Source organism: Gallinula chloropus (genome assembly GCF_964237585.1).
Source record: "Gallinula chloropus genome assembly, chromosome: 12".
Classification (NCBI taxonomy): domain Eukaryota; kingdom Metazoa; phylum Chordata; class Aves; order Gruiformes; family Rallidae; genus Gallinula; species Gallinula chloropus.
Genome location: NC_140097.1, coordinates 18,755,091 through 18,775,168, shown reverse-complemented (window position 1 = coordinate 18,775,168; position 20,078 = coordinate 18,755,091). Strand labels below are relative to the sequence as shown.

General features: G+C 38.9%; 1 protein-coding gene across 8 annotated transcripts in view; it reads left to right on the top strand.

Moving 5' to 3' along the window:
* The window catches only part of ATP2B2 (ATPase plasma membrane Ca2+ transporting 2), a gene marked incomplete at its 5' end in the record, with an annotated part of 171,284 nt that overhangs the window by 104,739 nt on the left and 46,467 nt on the right, over positions 1-20,078 (top strand). For all 8 annotated transcript variants that reach the window (XM_084269387.1, XM_084269386.1, XM_084269385.1 and 5 more), the window contains one exon: positions 19,349-19,590. In XM_084269387.1, the coding sequence (XP_084125513.1) occupies positions 19,349-19,590 (242 nt within the window). The remainder of the gene's footprint in view (positions 1-19,348; positions 19,591-20,078) is intronic.

Below are 20,078 nucleotides of genomic sequence, written 5' to 3'. Positions count from 1 at the left end.
TCGATGAGGGTCTTAACTGTGCAGACAGACCTCACAAGGTTGCAGGGATGGCTTTGGGACCCCAACAGCCCCAGAAGGGAGGAACAGGGATTCCCCACAAGCTTTCCTGACAGGACATTTTTCTGGGAGCATGATACTGAGGACACAGGCTAGCTGGGAGGGTAGGTGGCACACAGCACTAGGATGAAGCTGCAAAATAGGCTCAATCACTAAGATACACTAGGAGAGAAAGGAAGGTGTTAATGCACCATCTTCTCTGTGTAGTTTTTCTTGAATGTAAATGAAAAATCTTATTAAGTGGAAGAATATTTCTGACTTCTTTATACTGAAAGCAGTTCAAGAGAGTTTGGCACAGAATTCCGTTGTTAGGAAAAAACAGTCCTTTTGACTGCTGCAGAACACTGGAATGAATGCGCTGCATGGAGTAGAGGGGCGGAGGGAGGCTGAGGCTGGCAGGGCAGGTAGCTAACCTAGAATAGGGAAGTTGTAAGAAGAATTTACAGTTCACAAAATTGAAACAGCAAAAGAACTGGAAAATAAGACTTCAGCAGAATGGCTGCTTTGCAGGTACAGAGTAAAATCTACAGTGAGTACTGAGAAAATGGATGTAGTAGCCAGGTCAAGGGGTCTTTTTGTTTGTGAGTAATATATTTGCATCCAAAAGCACAGCTATCTGGGTTGTTGGGAGACGTAATGTTCCTGTCAGAAATGGTCTTTACAAAGGTGTCCAAAGTACAAAATATACTTTTCTCTTACAGATTTCAATTTTTTAAAAATAAAATTTAAAGATTGGACTTTAATGAATCTTATCTTTTTAACTGGCTAGACAGTAATATATATGTACATATATATGCACACACACATATTATTTAGCCAACAGAAATTTACTGTCATTTCCTTTTACCTTTTATAATGTCATTGATTTTGATGTAGTAATATATTTCAATATATCTTGAAAACAGCTCTGTAATTGTTTCAGGGAATATGGATATTTGGAAGTTTCCTACTGAGAATCTGAGACATAGTGAGCTGGTTTATGGAATTTTCCATACATTTCCCCACACTAATGTATAAAATTATCAGTCATGGGAAAGAGGATTGAAATGTCCTGTCCTTTAACAGTAGCTGCTTGCAGCTCTCCAGCTCTTGTCTGACAGAGCACAGACCTTTTCTTTTATCTGTCTGTATACACATACTTATGTGTCTGAGTATTTATATGAAGGCTTGTTTTCAAAATGGAAGGGAAGGAGGAGACCCTAACTGTTTAGGAAAGATTGTTTATTTCATTTCTTCCACAAAGCTCAAACCCCAATAGATCAGATTATGCCATACGTATCAACAGAAAAGCACTGGAGTTTATATTTCCTGAGGCAAGAGCAGAAGAGCCTGTACTTTATCGTAGCTGTCTGCCAAGGGCAGTCATGCTAAAGGAAACTGCTATTGGATGTCACTAGAATTCTCTTCTTTATTCAAAGGAAAACCATAAGAAAATAGCTTTTACCCTCCAAACTACATTCTTAGTTATTTTGGTATTTTCAAATTGGAAAGATATTTTTACTCTCAGGTACAGTTCACTTAAAACCTATTCTCAAACTCTTTGTTCCTTGAGTTAAAATACAGCTAAATTTACCATTTGGTTTTCCTGCACATGAAGGTTCAGATCAATGCTTCTTTTATCCCAATAAGTTCACCCATTGTTTTTAACAGTGTCCCAATTTAAAATAGATACTTAAAAAAACCCAACCCCAAAACAACCCAAAAGCCCCAGCAGAAACACATACTCAGAAAATGAGGACAGGAATTGGGACAGAAGTAGTAAAAATATTAATAAGGAGAGATTGAAGAAAGCTTTCATTTACAATAACATTAAATGACAACCCAGGTAAATGGCCTGGCCCAAATTCTGCTTTATTCCTTCTATAGCTCCCTCCCATTACCATTGAGCTGCAAATACAACTGGCAGTCTGTGAAAAAGATCCCTCATTATCAGACAGACAGTCTGTTGTTGGTCAAGGCTGACTTGTGTAGAAGAAAGGTGCTCAGCTTTGGGGAAGAAGAGGCAGTGGAAGAAGGAATGAGAACTCCAGAAAGCAGGATGTCAGTTCTCAGGGGCATGTTGAAGGGGGAAAAAAGTAGAGCTGGACCCTGAGGAAGAAAGGTGATAAATGATCTGGCAGCAGCAGAGCTTTCACGTGTTCTTCATAGCGTGCATCCCCTTCATGGCTTTGTGGCTTTCCCTGCTTGACCGCGCGGCATTTCCTGTCCAGCGTTGCACATGCCATCCGCAGGGAGGTTTGCACTGGGCATTTTGGAATGGAAAGGTTTGACTGGGGTTTGATGACTACCTGAGCAGACACCATCCTTTGTGATGGTTTTCTTACCTCTGCTTTCATTCCTCTGGGCAATGCCCAGAAATAAATTCCACCCATAGATAAAGTGTCAAGATTTCAGCAACTTGTGTGTTAAGGTTGAGAAGGATGAGGAGAAGCGCTGTTCAGCAGCCATTGTATGTAAGGACAGATCTGTGGAAGGTTTTATTACTACATAATAATCCTGGAAATCAGTACATGAATTTTTGAAGCTTAGCCCGTGTAATGACACTTGACTGGCTTGTTGTCAGTGTCATCTGGCTTTGGATGAGGGTGGCAAGAGGAAGGAGCAACAGGCTTGAATCATGCTCCTGCACTGTCACTAAGGACTACATTTGGAATGGCAGACCCCTCTACTTGAAGTGTACTTAAAGCTGTCCAGAAAATGTCACAGAAAAATGTACCGAGGGGAGAATTCTCAGCTGGCAGATTTTCAAAGATAGTATTTTTTTTCACTTCCTAAAACCAAGTAAATTTGTGTGAGCTCGTGAGGCTCTGCTCCAGGGTCTCATTTGTGTTCTGTGGTCTTAGGTGTACATTAAGTAACCAAATGTATGACAGGAGGAGGAGCACGGAGGAGAATCTGCTTTGCAGAAAGTCATGCAGAAAATCAGTGTATGATTTTCAGGGTGGCATCTTCCAGCTCAGTAGGATTGGGTTCAAGTCAGTAAGGCTGTTGAACTAATGTGAGGATTGTCTTGTAAGTCCTCACTGTCTGGTCTCAGCAGGGTAGTTTGTTAGTGGAAAATTGAGAATGCTGTACATGCTCTTGTTTTTCAAGTGCTCAGGTGATGGCATTAAATGTTTTCTGGAGCCTTTCTGGGTCTCTGGCTAAATGGTACATTTGCTCCGTTAAAAATAAAACTTTTATTTGATTGAAAATTGCATGACCAGATTCCTAAAAATCTGTATATTTTGTAATAGTTTCTACTTTAAGGGAAAAATTATTACTGTTATAGATATGATTTTATCTTTGTTTTATTTTCAGTATTTTGTTTCCAGAGTGTTACACAACCATATAATGTAGATACAAGTTATAGATGGGACCAGTCAATGCAGACAAAGAAAGTATCTTTCTCTGTATAACAAGACAGTATCACCCACAGAAAAATGCCCAACAAAATTTTCTTGAAGCCTTTTTCATAAAATCCTTGGTAAGCGTTTTCTCAGAACAAGCTAGGCAGGAAAAACCCCCAACCTATAGCGTGCATATTATTTACTGTGTAAATAATAATTATTAGAGATAATGGATCACATAGTTCATTATCTCTGCTTCTAGGAATGGTAATTAGCAGAGAATAATGATCTTCACACATCATTTATCATTGAAATTTTATATAATAAGAGGTACAAATACAGCTTTTCTCACTAAATTAGCTATTGAGTTAATAATTGAAATAACTGTGTTTAGAAAAGGCTACTTGCATGTGTAAAGCACAGGACATGTTGTTATCCCAGCCGTGTGCTCTGCCATCAGGACACAGGGTCTTTGTCCTGGGAGCAGAATGCTGCTTTCCTCTCCCCTCCTGTTTTTTTATTAAATAAAATCTCCTTTTCTGAGAGCTGTATGTGAGGAGAATGGAATCAGCCGCCCAGAAAGCATCTTGGCAGTTGTCTGTGGGCTGGATTTATGTGGGAGGGATTAGGGACCAGAGATCAGAGCAGAGCCATCCGGTAAATCTGCCGGTGACATTGTTAGGCTCTCTGGAAGGTTGTGTGTTTCCATCACCCGCCGGGCTGTCAGAGGGAAGGGAGGCTTCCCCTGTCGCAGAAACGTTACAGGCAGAGAAGGGGAGAGAAACGCGCCCAGACAGAGCTGGTTTCATCACACAAGTTCTCATACAGTAAACAACAATTGTAAATGAACTTAGCAACTAGAGGACTGCAGCTCCTGACAACTCTTTTCCTGGTTTTAGTCTCTTTCTCTAAAGAAAGCGGTGACAGCCCTGCCTCACAACAAACACTCACAGGGACAGAAGATGGATAGATAAAATAATCCCAATGCTGTACAGAGTAGCATGACAGATTATTCTCATAGTAGCTAAAAGTTTATGCTCAAGTTAAATTATATTTCTATACTTTCTTCATGTGACAGAAAGCAAGGTAATAACAACCTCCTTCCTACTGGCCTCCTTTGCCTTCTCAGTTTGGTAGCTGTGCATTCCATGTATTCCTGTTGGAATAAATAATCACTGCAAGATTATAAACGGGACTGACAGTCACTTGGAAGCTTTTTCTTACCATAATATCATTTACCACATTAACTTTTTTCCCTGCTTGCTTGTGTGAAAATGAGTAAATTAGATTTTTTTTTTTTTTTTTTAATCTAGATATGGTGCAATGTCTGTTTTTCCTATTGCCTTGCAGAGGATATTCTTTTAGGTTATTTATCTTACTTCCATGTTCTTAGTTCCCCCTTGTACTGGCATAAAGTGATTCACTTACAGGGATAATAGCCAGCTGTTTCCAAATACCCATATTGATAAAGGCAGGCTGTAAAAGTCACATGTTCTGCCAGGTATTCCAGAGTGGTTTCAGCTAGATACACAAATATTGTTTAGTGTTGTCTTATCATTTTTAGGACCAACTTTTTTTTTTTAATAAAGTATGCTGGCACAATGAATGATATGTTCACAATATGTACTTCTTTTCCTACCTGTGATACCCAACTGAGATAAAGCCATTGCACTTTGGAGCTGATTGATATGCTGGTTCAAATTTAGTGTTTACACTTTGTAGGGGATATTATCAGGGACTGTGCTTTCCCAATGGGAGCTTTTGTTTTTACATGAGTGGGTGTAAACCACTTACTTCAGGCACATCTGTTTACCTTAGGTTTTCTTTGTGTTCCCTCTCATCAGGAACAGGAAGATAATAATTTCAAATGCAATAATTTAATACCAATTTTACAGAAAATGCTAGTGGTTTTATAATCAGAGAATGATACATAAACAGGCTTATTACAAAACTGTGGTAGGTGAATCACCTTCTCATGAAATAGAGCATTTCTTTTCTTTCAGATACATGTTAAGTAAATATATAGTGTATATTACATATTACATAGTTTTTAGTAAGCTTTTTTTTCTTACTCTCAGAACTTCAAGTTGGTTTATTCCTTGGGGGGACGATGACCCCCAAACCAGCCCCAAACTTCTCAACTGGTACAATGCCTAAAATAAACCAGATCAGCAAAAGCTATATGGCATTGCTATTCTGTGTGAATTGAATTGCGCTTAAGACTTATTATATTTCTCTTACTACATATTTTTCTTTTGAGTCACAGCTAGTCCTAGACAGTTGGTATTACTATACAGTAAATAAAAAACCTGTGCCTCAAGTTCTAGTTCCTGCCTTCTTATGCAGTGAGCCCCCACTGCTAATTTTTCTTTCAAGCTTCCAGTGCTCTCTTCTTGTATGTGAAGCTCTTGGCTCCTCAGCATTCCAATCAATCATATTTCTGTGTTAGTTACAAGTGAGGGTGGGAAGGTATCCAAAAATTATGGCCTTTCTGCTTTTGGAGATGGTGCCAGATAAACCAGAAAAATCCCTAGAATGGATGGGGTTCTGAAGAATTGTAACCAGAGACTCTGAGCAAACTACAAGGGGCTCTGCCTTGTCAAAGGCATAGGACTATGATGGATCAGATTTCTCAGGGGCATATGACTTTGACAGGCAGAAGGCACCCGTTACACAAAATCCTTTTCCCAGCTGGAGTCTGGGAGAGAAAACAGAGTGTTTTTGAAGGAAAGGTTGCTAGATATTTTAACATAGTCAAAACTATTCTGTTTTAGCATCGTTTTGCATGTTTAACGTCATTGAAGAAATGACAGACACCTTGCATGGTAAAATTAAGCTTCTAGAAGGAAGTTCTGGACAGCTGGGATAAGTACTGCTACAAACCCGTCTCGCGTGTCTAAGTGCAAACACAGACAGCAAAAGAGTATGGCTGGCTACTGGCAAGATGTTATGGAAACACTGGCACATCACGTCCAACTGAAATGGTGAATGAGGATTGGGCAGCTGATGTAGCTCATTGTTCATAATACTGAATGAAATTGAGCATGTTAAAAAGTTCCACTGCATATTTCTTACACTACTGTCACTTTTCTGTGGTTTCTACTTATTCAAGTGGACAAAGAATTAAGTTACCTTACAGTTCCCATGACTCCAAAGAAGAAAGGTTGACAGTGCTCACTGCTGGTGTGCTAGGGACTGTTTGGAAGAGGTGAGAGACAAGATTTTCTGTGAGAAATATCCTATAAAGGACAGGATGTTCAACCTTTCCATCATTCCTGTCCCATTTCCTTCCGAATGAATAATCGGATAAAAATTGGCTGCAGTCTCGCAGTCTGCTGCGCTGCCCAGCAAAGACATCGTTCTTCATATCCTGACAAGGAGAGGGCCTGGCCAGAGGACTGAATTTATAATGCATCTCAAACATTACCCACCAACCACGCAAAAAAATCCCTCTGAGAAAATATTAGATAAGCATTGCTCTAACGTATTATATACACTTGAGCTCATGCATTTGCCTCTCCAAAACCCCCACAATCCCTAAACTAACCAAAAGCAAATGAAAAATAAGTTCAGCTGATACGTGCTAGTAGAGATTTCGAGAGGAGTACGTTTTCTATGATAAGAGACCTGGCTGCTGTTAGTGGGTTTAGGCTCATTTCGAAATGGGTGCTTGAAGAACCCTTTCCTTACTGTGGAAATAAATTCTATTAACAGAGATCTGTAATTATGAGGGGCTATAATCAGTAGCTCAAGTGAAAAAATACCTTCCTTTTACATTTCATGTGGCTAGATTTGCTTTGCACATACTAAATTTACCTCGTTAAACTATACAAATTGCTTGTAATCATACAGCAAGCAGAAAGGCAGTGTGTCTTAAGGCAGATTTTAGCTTTGCTTTGCTCTTTATAGAAACTGAATTTTCCTTCCTGAAATACATTCAGTAGAAAAGTAGAGAATCCAAAGTATTGGTAAGTTTTATGCAAACAAAGACTCTATGCACAGGTCAGCTACCTGTAAATACTATTTCAGTTCTTGAACTTCAAGATTTGGAGGTGCATGTGTAAAGGCATGATGTATTTTCTGGTATTTAATGTGATTATAAAATTCTTGTACAGCTTGGTCATTTTTCAGGTAGTGGCACTGGGTTTTGGGGGGTTTTGTGGGGTTTTTTAGCCTCAACTGATAACTTAATGTTTACAGTGCACTACAAGAATTTCCAGTTCCAGTTAGAGAAAAGCATAGATAGTTATGCAAAGAAAACGAGCATTAGTGTATTTATATTGCATGGGATAGATGGTGTGCACTCCACAACTTTGTGCTGAAATTCATGTACAGTGGCTAGGAGAAAGCAGGCATGAGGAGCACTTCAGGCTTCCAGCAGAAGTGGTTTTGCCTTTTTTTTAAAAAAAAAAAAACAAACATGATTGATCTTGAGAGTTAACTAGTTAATTAAAAGTGAGGAAGATAATGAACTGGAATTTCAGTGATGACGTGTTCAGAAACATTCAGTCAGGTTTTTCATAGGCAAACTTGGTGAGAAAAAGTCTTCAGATGTTAGGGAGAAATCTGTTGATAGATTAGTGTAGTGTGTACTGAAGTGACTCAAAGGACATTTTCCAAATGTGCAACTGCTCGTTAGATCATTGCTATAACTAAAGAACATGTATCTCTGTTTTCTCAAATCTAAAAGATGAGGCTTCAGCCCTAAAACAGATGCATTAATGCCCTTAATGTTGGCAAAACCCCTAGCATTGGTTCTAATTTGGAAATACACTTTTTAAACAGCAGACGTTGCCTTGAAATTGAATTCTCACTACCTGATCAGCTCAACATTATCCAGTTTGTCTCCTGTCTCTGTTTTCTGTGTCTGCAACACTAATGAAGACAGTCTAATATCAGCATGCAGTAAAAAACCTCAGTTTAATAGATCTAAACCAAGGTAGCAGATGTTTGGCTTGTCATTACGGAGGTACCAATTACAATTCTGCAATGAAGTGCAATTTCTGTGTGCAATTAAAGACAAATGTTCAGCTCATTTGTCATTCATGAAAAAGTAGCAAGCTTTTGCCAAATATGTGGAACAAATTATCAGAAAGTTATAAAATCTGTTAATCTGTTCTTAATTTTAATCACTGTGGTTTAGAAATGGCACATTCGTCACTGGTCTGTGTCCTAACGATATTGGTAATGGGGGAGAAACATGCTCTCACTTCTTTTTTTATAGCTCATTTTAACAGCAACCTTGTACTTAGGCTATATTTAAAGTAAATTAGTTGTTAATTAAAGTAAGTTAATAACAATTGCTGTGTCTAATTATTTTGATTATATAGGTTACTTGTCAAATGGTTCTTGTTGCACTTAAACAAAGCTGGAATGGCACTAGTATAAATCTAACAATTGCCAGTTCCCTGGGAATGGGACTCTTCAAAAGGACAAGAGGAGATTTTTAGTGTCCTAATTTGGAAATGAAATACCTCATTTTCAAAATTTGAGAGCCAAATTGTCATTACATAATACGTTATAAAGGAACATATGGATGGTTTTGATTCAGCCATAACAATAGGAAAGTCCCTACATTCAGATAAATAACATCATTTAGTATAATAATTATAACAAGACTTTCCTGGGGAACATGCGGAGACAGATCTGTGTCTGTATAGCTCAGTTTGATCTAATCTGGAAACATTAAAGCTGGAGCGTCCTAATCATAAGTATGATTAATCAGTAGTGTCATAACAAGGCAGAGTTCATTCTTTGCACTTTAATGTGGTGTTTTAATGGACCTGTGTTTAAATTCAGCCATGCACCCTTGTCATTTGGAATTGAGAGATTTTTGCAAATTATTTTTATTTTTTAAATTAAAAGACATCCAACTTTCTATTTCAATTATTTTAACCTTGAAATATAGACTATTTATTACAAAAGGAAAAAGTTCAAATGAGAGAACCAGAATGGATTGGGGAATGAAAAGGAATAACATCTTTTGATTACAGAACCACTAATGAACCACAATCTATAAATACAACATGTTAATGCTCAGTGCCTTAGAATAAGTATGCTTCACTTAGATGTGCAGGACCTTATAAAAGGCACCGGTGATTTCTTTAAGTTATCAGTTAATGTTTTCATAATTTGAAATCAGGAATCCTTGCTCTAGGTTCAGTTAAGTTAATTACAGCTATAAATGTAGTTACCTTCAGCTTTGTTAACTACCTCAGATATCCTTCGTACTACAGTTATCCCACTTTTTCTCTGGTTGTGAAGCTGAAGGAAATATGGGGTTTTCTTCTGATTAGTTCTAACAAGCCCTTTAGGAGTAATATTCCCAAACAGACAATGAAAATTGCTCATAAGGGTCAACATTTTGCATGTCTGAAAATTGGGCATGGACAATATAAATGTTTTGTCTGTATTCTTAACTTGCCACCTCTGTTCTTGAGCATGACTTGAGCGCTTCAGGTATGGGATAGAAGAGTGGACAAAAAGGGAGTTTGAAAGCTGGCTGAACTGCTGGTCGCAGGGCGTGATGACAGCAAAGTTCACCTGTAAGCTGATTGCTAATGGTGTACCATTAGCATTAGGATCAGTAAGGGGTGCCAGTGCTGGTTTACATCAGTAATGATCTGGATGATGAGGCTGAGTGCCTGACATGCAAGTTGGAGGTTGAGGAAACGCGTACTGATCAGCCTGGAGAAGAGAAGGCTCAAGGGGCGGGAGGATCTTACTGGTGTGTTTAAGTACCTGATGGGCAAGAGTAAAGAAGAAGGAGCCAAACTCAGTGGTGCCCAGTGAAAGGCAAACAGGCAGTGACAGCAGATTGAAACACAGATAAATCCATTTTAACATAAGAAAACACATTTTATTGTGAGGATGGCCAAACAGTGGCACAGGTTGTCCAGAGAGGTTGTTGAGTCTCCCCCCCTAGAGGTATTGAAAACTCAACTGGACATAACTCTGTGGGGCCTGCTTTAGCAGGGCTGCTGGGCTTAGCTGGCCTCTGAAAAGAGAGAGGCTGGTGCCCGCCAGCCTCACCTGCTCTGTAAGTGTGAAAAATGTATACAGGACTGACATACTCATCTTCTACCTTTACCTGGTGAAAAGAAGAAACAGATTTCCTGTTTGTGGTCGTATTTTTTGGCCTTATCCTTTTATTATTCAAAAGAATCAAAGGTATATTTGTCCTTCAAACTAAGAGAGTAATGTAATTATTTGCTAATAAAATGAAGGACAAAGTATTAGCTTTCTTTGAATGTAAAAATAGGTAACAGTCCATGAGAGGGAGTAGAGACTGTCACACCAGCCTTTCAGTCTGTTCTTCATGCATGATTTAATCTTCTTTCATAATCATTCTTGGGGGAATTTATGGGTAGTATCTTTTTTTCCTTGTTCCTGTTATGTGAGCTGAAACGAGCATGAGTCCATATTCACTGAGCCACATCACTGCTGTTCTCTTAACTTCTCCATGTCGATAGGAAATGTCATGCTGATACATTACATAATTACAGCTGGCCCCTTTTTACATGATTATTGCTTTGCTATTATTTGAGGCAACAAGAGATGTTTAAAGGCGCTGGTTTTGTATATTATCTGAACAAATTTGTGTCCATCTGAAGTACTAGCAAAGAGAATTACATGGTACCACAGCAATGCATTAATTAATTAGATTGTTGCATCATTTTCAGGTCTGTCTTCAGATAATTAAAAAAAATTAAATAAATATCCTCCTAAAAATTAAATAATTGCCCTGCATCAGAGCTAATCTGATACAGGAAGCCTGGATTTGAATATCCTTCAACTGTTGTGGCAGATCCAATCATGCCAGTTGTACCTAAATAATTCCATCCTCCTGGCTACTGTACAGATATACTGTTTCCTACACCCTGTACACTGATGAGTCAAGAATTCCTGTTACCAATTTCCTAGGAAGTCTGAGCAAATCTGATAGCTAAATGGCTGGGAAGTGATGAGATCGGGGCCTGTGCTGGGGAGCAGTGCTGAGTGGCAGTGCTGTCACTCCTGTGAGCTGAAGGGTGCAACGTGTGACAGGGCAGTCTGCTAGACTGCTGCTCCATTGATACTCATTCCTTGCCGAGTAACTGAGCTCAGCAGGGTGTCCTGGTCAATCTCCCATGAGCAGTAGGAAGGTTATCTTATGGCTGTAAGAGTTTCTGCTGCCAGCGAGTTGGGCTCCTGACTGAGGCTTGATGAGTAATATAAATGTACTTGGTGACTACGATTTTGCTGTAGCATTAGAGGTCTAAATGGTGTGAGACTGCTACTCGTGTGCAACAGGTGGCAATGAAGGGGCTGTACAGTAGCTTGTTCAGTGAGAAGGCATCCTTGCTGCTACTACTACTATTAAGTAACAATACAAATGTGTAACTTTACTATTAAACAATGTTGTTTATATTTCTGTCTTTAGTCTTCAGATTTTATATTTCTTACGAATGGTGAAACATACTTCAACCTTTAGGTTGTCTAGATCTGGGATGTGTATCAGGCTGGCTAACAAATCAGTGCCTGTCAGTCAAGATTTCAAATAAGTTGCCTTGAGTTTTACAAGGGCAGGGGGTAATGGCTTTACACTGAAAGAGGGGAGGTTGAGATTAGATATAAGGAAGAAAATCTTCCCTGTGAGGGTGGGGAGGTCCTGGCACAGGGTGCCCAGGGACGCTGGGGTTGTCCCTGGATCCCTGGAAGGGTTCAAGGCCAGGTTGGATGGGGCTTTGGGCACCCTGGGCTAGTGAAGGGTGCTCCTGCCAATGACAGGGGTGTGCTGGGGGAGCTTTAAGGGCCCTTCCAACCCAAACCAGTCTGGGATTCTACGACAGGCTACTGGTGCCTAGAGTAAATAGGGAGAACTTGAGGTGACTGACTTGGGGCGTGTTTTTCCAAGAAATGGACCTGCTGTGGGTATTAGGGCTTTGTGGATAATGGGAAGCAAAAGGATTTATATGTTTTATCTCCTTTTCCAGTCTTTTCATAACAGAAATACAGAACACATCAATTCAGGGCAGGAGTGTTGAAATTTAGATATATATGTGATCCATTTATTATTTCCCTCTCCATATAATCCAATGGTTTAGTCCTATTTTGTGCTGGGAGTACTGCTGACGTGCTTGATTACCAGTGCAGATTACCAATACACATCTATGTAAAACCTTTTTTTATTGTTATTTTGTTTTAAAACCTGTTGCTTCCACTGTTTTTGGATTCAAACACTCCATGTCTGTGTTGGAGCTGTTTAAGTGCCTATATAATGTAGGAAGTATTTAAAGAAAAAGGGAGAGACTTGGTAACGAAGGAGGAAATTGCCAAAAGCACTTTTCCCTCCTCCTATTACTGCCTGCTTCAGTCTTCCTATCTGATTCTCTTTCTACAAAACACGCTGTTGGTAATCTCCACACAAGAAATACATGCCACCATTAGAGATGAAAGTCATCTTTTTTTCCCTCATGAGTTTCCCCTCTGTCAGAAAGCCTTTATAATCCAATTCCTTGTTTAAGCCTGTACCCCTTTATTTCAGATAAGCTGTATTAGCATTCCTGAAGTCACATTGCATGCCACTCTGCAATATTTCTATGGCTTCTGTACAGCACTGTGTAGCACCATTATGTACCTTGTGAAACACAAATCCTATTATATTTAGAAAATATGCCCAGACTTTGTCACTGAAACATGTACAGCACCTATTAAAGAGTTCCCATACATCTTTTGTTGTCTGGTGTAGAGCCAAATGTACGTACTGTGGGGCTTGAAATTATGAATGTGTAGTCATGAGACCTGAAAAATGATGCATTATGGAACAAGCTGATCAAAATCAGGATTTTAGAAGCTCACCATCCTTAAGGGATGTGGTCCTCTACTTCTTTGGAACTGAAATGCTTAGCTTGAGCTAAGCAGGAAGTACAGGAAGAGACCTGTATTGGTTTAGTGTATAAGAAAAATTAATCCTCTGAAGGTAAAGAGATAAATTTTACTTTCTGATGAACAAGCATAATGCAAGTGAATGGGAACACATATGTTGGTTTACTCAGAAGTGTACATAACATAAAAAACCCTATCAAACCTTTAAACTTTTAAATGTTGGGCTTTAAATCAAGCGTGTAAGGTTAACGCAGTCCACTTCTTCTGATGCCACAACGATTATGCAATCAGCTCCAAGTTGTTAACTGTTCTTTTTTCAATCCCTTATGCTGACCCCAATTTAAACTGACTTTTGACTTTCATTTAAGTGAATGTCAACAGCATTGTACCTTGCAGTGATGATTGTGTGTTGTAAAATAGCATGTATATTATCAGAAAGCATGTTGCTTTCTGTGCTCTATGTAAAACAGAGGCAACTTGGTAATCATTAACACGAAAAATGACTTAAAATTCTAAACAGTTTGAGAACAAATTGTGCTATTCCTTGTCAGTCAAGTCAATAGTTTTATTCTAGATGTGCCCACAAGCGTAGCAATGATCAGAATCTCCACAAGGTAAAAAGACTTCTTTTTTTTTCCTAAGTAAAGACCTTAGAAAAACAAATTGATAGCATTTTAACAGCATAGAGCTGATGCCAGGTATTTGTAGTAAAATTCAGCATTAGGATGCTGTTTGGTTTTTCTTTGTTGGAATCTAGAAAAGGATTTTCAGGAAATCTGGTAAGATGTTTGGACACCAGTTGTGTTCTGCCCAGAGTGCCAGCAGCATGCTATGTGCTGAGATAGCATCGAATGTACAATGTGGGCAGAAGTTCAGTAAAACCAAAGGACAGATCCACAGTATTGTTAGGGAAAAGTCAAATAGGATTATGGAGTCACCTTTCTAAACAGTAAGTGAAAGAGGAAAAAAATATTCTGTAGGAGAACCTTTGCCTGTCAAATTCAGCCTGTTTCCAGCCAGGCGTTACCGGAGTTTCTGTTGTGTTCCTACGCAGGGTTGTGCGCTGCAATGTGGTTACGCAGAGGTGATGCAGTCAGAAAACAAGAACAAATCGTTAAAGATCAAAAGTGAGGATAAAGTGAACTCATCTCTGGTGTTTAGCAACCAGAGTCCAAGTTATAGCTGGGGTGCAGGGTCTTTGGAAATGGCTGTACTATGAAAGACAGAAAATACCAGTGCTGCTATTGAACTTATGTAGTTAACAGGATCTCAGAGAAACCGTAAATGAAAGCTAGAGCAGGTGATGTCTAGTATTAGTGCTTCTTTATTTTCAACTCATTTTTTGGAACCTTTTCCCTTTTTTAATTGAAAACTTTATTCAGCAAGATTCTTAATCCTTGGCTAGAAAGCACTCAGTCCTCACATTTTCAAGTTTTTCTCCAACACAAACAGTCATTTCTAAATCTGTCTTGGTTTAGCTTGAGGTCAGTTGAATAAACCTGTATCTACAAAAAGCTGATACATTTGATTACATAATTAGCATGTTTTAATCTCCCTTTAGATGTCTTCCATTAAACCACTGAATCAAATTATGTAACAAGGGAATAGCTCTGATAGTCCTACAGCTTTTTAGTTTTTCTCCTTTTTAAGGTGTTAGGAATTAAAACATAAAACATCACGTGGTTCGAATAGCATTCATCCTACTCAGTTATCTTAAATTTTACATATAGAATATTTACATACACAGACAAAATTCCTACGTATTCTGGTCCAGTTTCCTTTTTTTGAATCAATGAAGCATAGAGTGAAAACTTCATAATTTAGTTTAAAAAATATATTTTCCTCTCTCTGTTAGCCTTTTGTGAACGGGGTTAAAATGGAACATTCAATATGGATACAATATTCTAACAAAGTTCATTTTTAATCTGAATAAAATTGGTTTATTTACAGTCATTATTCTAAAGGTCTGGTTTAATCTGGGGAACAGCAGAGAAGAACATAAAATAAATGAAGACTTCAGATAATATATGAAATTCTAACATTTTAATTTGGAAAGACCACTTGGATCTTCTTGCCAGGTCCTCTCTTTTCACATCAAAATGACCAATGAGAAAAATGTGGTTTAATAAGTGTTACGGTAAAAATGGGAGCATTTTAATTTCCTCATCTAATTTTAAAAGTTGAAGCACCTCTTTTAAGTTATGCCCACAGTTTAATCTTTCTTCCTTCTTAACCCGTTTTATTATTCAATTATTTTCCAGTGAAGTAATTCTGAAAATTCCTTTTGTAATCCAAATTCAGTATTAGGTCAATACTAGCTTTTGGGTTCGTATTTTTAAGCCTTAATAATACATCTGTACTTTGACCTAGAAACCTATTTTGATTTGTTAGTTTTAACAACTATTTTCTTAACATCTGTCTGCAGTTTGTTTCACACGCAAGTATTTGCAACAGTTGAAATATCATTATTACATAAATAATATAAAGACTCAGAAGAAACATTTGAAAACACTTTCCAAGGATCTGTGTGAAGTAGTTATTGGAGGAAGATACTGAATCAGTAGAAGATTGTACAGTATGTTGCTGTCTTGTGACTAGCAAAAGATCTTTCATTGATCACTTGAGAAAGTGCAGGCAGAAAGACAAAGTTCCTAGTTGCAAATCACAGTTCAAAGACTTTCTCTCGTGTGGTGTCAAAGGCTTGTCATTCTCTGAGGAGCCAATGAAGTTGTAAGTAGTTAATTATTCAAAAGTAACCCCTTTGGGCTGTCCTTTTAATTGTTTTCCAGGTGCCACAAACTGCGGATTTCAGCAAGAAATAAATTTAGCCACATCACAGTAGGAAGTTTTAAAAGCCAGCAGCTTCTGCAAAGGAGTGTCGAGAGCAATCTGCGAGGAGACTAGTCTTGGCATATAGATTTTGAGCTGAAGCAGTACAGGAAAGGAAGTGCTACTTGCCAGCTCTCCCCACCATATGCTTTATTATAATGTAATGTGCAATGAATAAGGAGACAGCAGCTGCTCTAGAGGGAGGTGGCCACTTGTTAGACTTTGAAACCTTTCTGAAATGTCTGTTCATTTTCTTTTCACTGGTATTTTTCCCCTTGCTTACGTATTTGCATTCAAAAGATACTCGCTAAAAGAAATCTATTTTTAGTACAAAGAGTAAAGTCTGATCTACTTTCTCTGGGCATAAAAATAATTTTAGAAAGACTCTAACATTTAGTTTTATATGTGGTGAAATGTGGGTAGATTTTTATTTTCTCAGTATCCATTCACATCAGGTCATGATGAAATCGTATGTATAAATCAATCTAGGCTTGTGTGCCACTGATGGCAAACAGAACCATTAGTTTCCAATGTGTGACTGCTAATGGCTCGGACACATTCACATTTAAGTCACTGTCAAGATTCACTGACTTCAGTGGCAGGGGGAACCAAAGCATAAATGAAGCTTTATCTAAAATGGAAGGAGTTTGAGGTGATGTGCACAAGAGAAATCCAGCCCTTCCTAGTATTGCCACCCAGGCAATGAAGTTGATTAATTCCGGCTCTGACAATCCCGAAGTTCTGAGCATGTTTCAGGATCTGTGTCTGCAATGTCATGAAAGTGAGCCTAATCTATTTAAACTAAAATGTATTTTAAAGGGTATTTTTTAAACTCCTAGGTGAGATTTTCATGTCCACTGAATGTAACAATCCCTCCAGATACACATAACTACAAGCTCTTGGGTTTTAAATTAGGGTTTCTTAAGTGAATTTGAGGATCCAAAGGGAAGTTACATCACAGTATAATGGGATTATAGCAGGGCAAGTTGTTAGAGCATATAATAAAATTAATATATCATTTTAGCATTTTTGCTAAGTGTCAGTCTTCTACATTGACTCTGGAGTAATGCTCAAATGCCACAGCCACAAATGTATGACCCGTATAACTCAGTAAAAATGATGGTTCATATAGAAGAAAGATGTTACAATTCTTTTTGGAAGGGTAAATCTTTTTGAGACAGAGATTTTAAGATTATTGTGTATTGCTCACCATAGATGCATCTCTCTGAAAAAGAAATAGCATTAATCTGTCACCAGGATTATTCTTACAGAAAATCTGTTTTTATTTGCTTACTTCTGTTCTAGACCAGTCTGTTATCTGTCTGACCTTCATTTTTTACACCAGTTGCAACTGGTGGTTATCTGCCTCGCTTGCTAAAGCTTACTCAAAAGTCCCCTTTTCCCTTTTTGGCCATACTTGTTGGAAGAATTCAAATCTACGTAGGATTACTGATCTGCAGTTTTAATCGCTCCCTGTGTTAGCCCTCATCCCACTGAGGGGCAACGTAGGGAATTCCATCTACTTGGGAATCCCATTTCTGCAGAATATGAGGCAAAAGTTTAAGTCACTTTGGAAATGTGGACTTAAAGTCATGTCTTGAGTCAAATCAAAACCTGTTTTCAATGCAAATTAAGGTTCTGAGAGAATTTACCCTGCTTTTGGTTCCTCTAAGTATAGTTTAGGTCTAGTTTAAGCAACACTTTCCTAATTCTGTTGAGTTCAAGAAAATTTAAGATGCCAAAAATCTGTAGTTCACACATGAATACACCTCCAAGAAAAGTTTGTAATAAAATGTGTATTTATTTCTTTATATTTTGAATGGGAAGGTAAAGCCTTCCTTGCCCTAGAAGGGCTGAGAATTGTCAGGAGCTGCAAAAGGTTTAGCCTACACCCTTTTTACTAATGTATAAAGCACTTGCTGTCTGAAGCAGCAGGATATGGTAATTCTAGGAACAGGTAGTTTTAGATGTAGAATTATTGCTTTATAGATTGTTTAAAATACATTTTTCACTGAGATTTACTGTTATGATTTATTTTTACATTAAAAATCTCTGGTTAAAAAACCCCAGATCTTTCTTTAACTCACTATTACAACCACAAAATTCAGCAAAACAATCTATTTCTAAGCAAGCGAGAAAAGGAAATGCTCCGTTTGTGACAAATGAGAATTAATTTTGAGCCTAAAGAAAGTTCCTTCACTTTTAAAGAGGCATTGCCTACCCAGCACGAGCTATTCAGCTGCCAAGGGCTCATTTAAAGAAAAGAAATGCAGGAGACAAAATGGAGCTACTAATCTAGAGAAATTTTCCTCATTGTGAGGATACCTCATAAGAAGATATAAGAATCCCAGACATATATACAGACTGGGAGAAGAGCTTCTTGAGAGTAGCCCTGCTGAGAAGGCCTTGGGGATTCTGGTGGATGAGAAACTTAATGTGAGCCAGCAGTGTGCTCTTGCAGCTCGCAAGGCCAATGGTATCCTGGGCTCCATCAGCAGAGGGGTGGGCAGTAGGGACAGGGAGGTGATTGTCCCTCTCTACTCTGCCCTCGTGAGGCCCCATCTGGAGTACTGTGTCCAGAGCTGGGGCCCACAATACAAGAAAGATGTAGAACTGTTGGAGAGGGTTCAGAGGAGGCCATGAAGATGATCAGAGGGCTGGAGGACCTGCCCTACGAAAAGAGGCTGGGGGAGCTGGGTTTGTTCAGCCAGGAGAAGAGAAGGCTGTGGGGGTCCTCACTGCAGCCTTCCAGTCCCTGAAGGGAACATACAAACAGGAGGGGAATCAACTTTTTAAAGGGTAGATAATGCTAGGACAAGGGGGAATGGATTAAAACTAAAGGAAGGAAGGTTTAGATTAGATATTTGGGGGAAGTTTTTTACAGAGAGAGTGGTGAGGTGCTGGAACAGGCTACCCAGAGAGATAGTGGATGTCCCATCCGTGGAGGTGTTCAAGGCCAGGTTGGATGGGGCCCTGGGCAGCCTTGTGTAGATCCAGGCCTGGAGGTTGGTGTCCCTGCCTGTGGGAGGGGGGATGGAGCTCTGTGATCCTTGGGGTCCCTTCCAACCCATGCCATTCTATGATAGCTGCTTCACCTCTGTTATCTAGGGATGTTTTGGGAGCTTTTAAAAATCGGAAGACATGTGACTGCACAGTGAGTTTCAGATCAGGAACTGTACCGAGTGGCTTTGTTACGGATTGTTCAGCAAGCATTGTATACTGCTTATCATTCGAGAAATTTATATATAATTTCTTCTTCTCTCCAGCCACCAGAGAAGGAGGGTGGTCTGCCTCGCCAGGTGGGCAATAAGACAGAGTGTGGCCTCTTGGGGTTTGTCCTGGATTTGAAGCAGGATTACGAGCCTGTCCGGAACCTCATTCCTGAGGAGAAACTCTATAAAGTTTACACCTTCAACTCTGTCAGGAAGTCGATGAGTACTGTCATTAAGATGCCAGATGGCAGTTTCCGAATGTACAGCAAAGGAGCTTCTGAAATCGTTCTGAAGAAGTAAGTTGACTGGATCAGTTGCTGTGTTTTTCCAAAATGCAAACCATTCCCACACTAGTAAGAATCTGTGGGAATTTCGGTATTTGGGGTGGCAGTAGGTGTGTGGGGCACGTCAGCAGTATAAGCTGTTACTGTTCTTTCCAAGTGCTCCCTCTTGCAAAACAGTTTTGCTCGTTTGTCCTGTCACTGGCTGGCCAAAATCTGTGTTTCGTAGTTTATGAATAGAGAGTCTCTACATTCATCTTATCTGGAAAAAAAGGATTTTTCAATTCTATTGGAAGTTGTCAGCTCATTAATTTCATGGGTATTGAGGAAACAATGGGTGAGGGGTGCTTGGTGTCTTGTCATAAGTTACGAACAAATTCTCCAGTATTTCAGTAGTGAAACTCTTCTTGTTTAAGCTAGAAGTTTATAAAAGGAAATACTTTTCAGCAGTCAGGCAAATACACATTCAATCTTTTTTTTCTTCTTTTTTTTTGTAAATAATT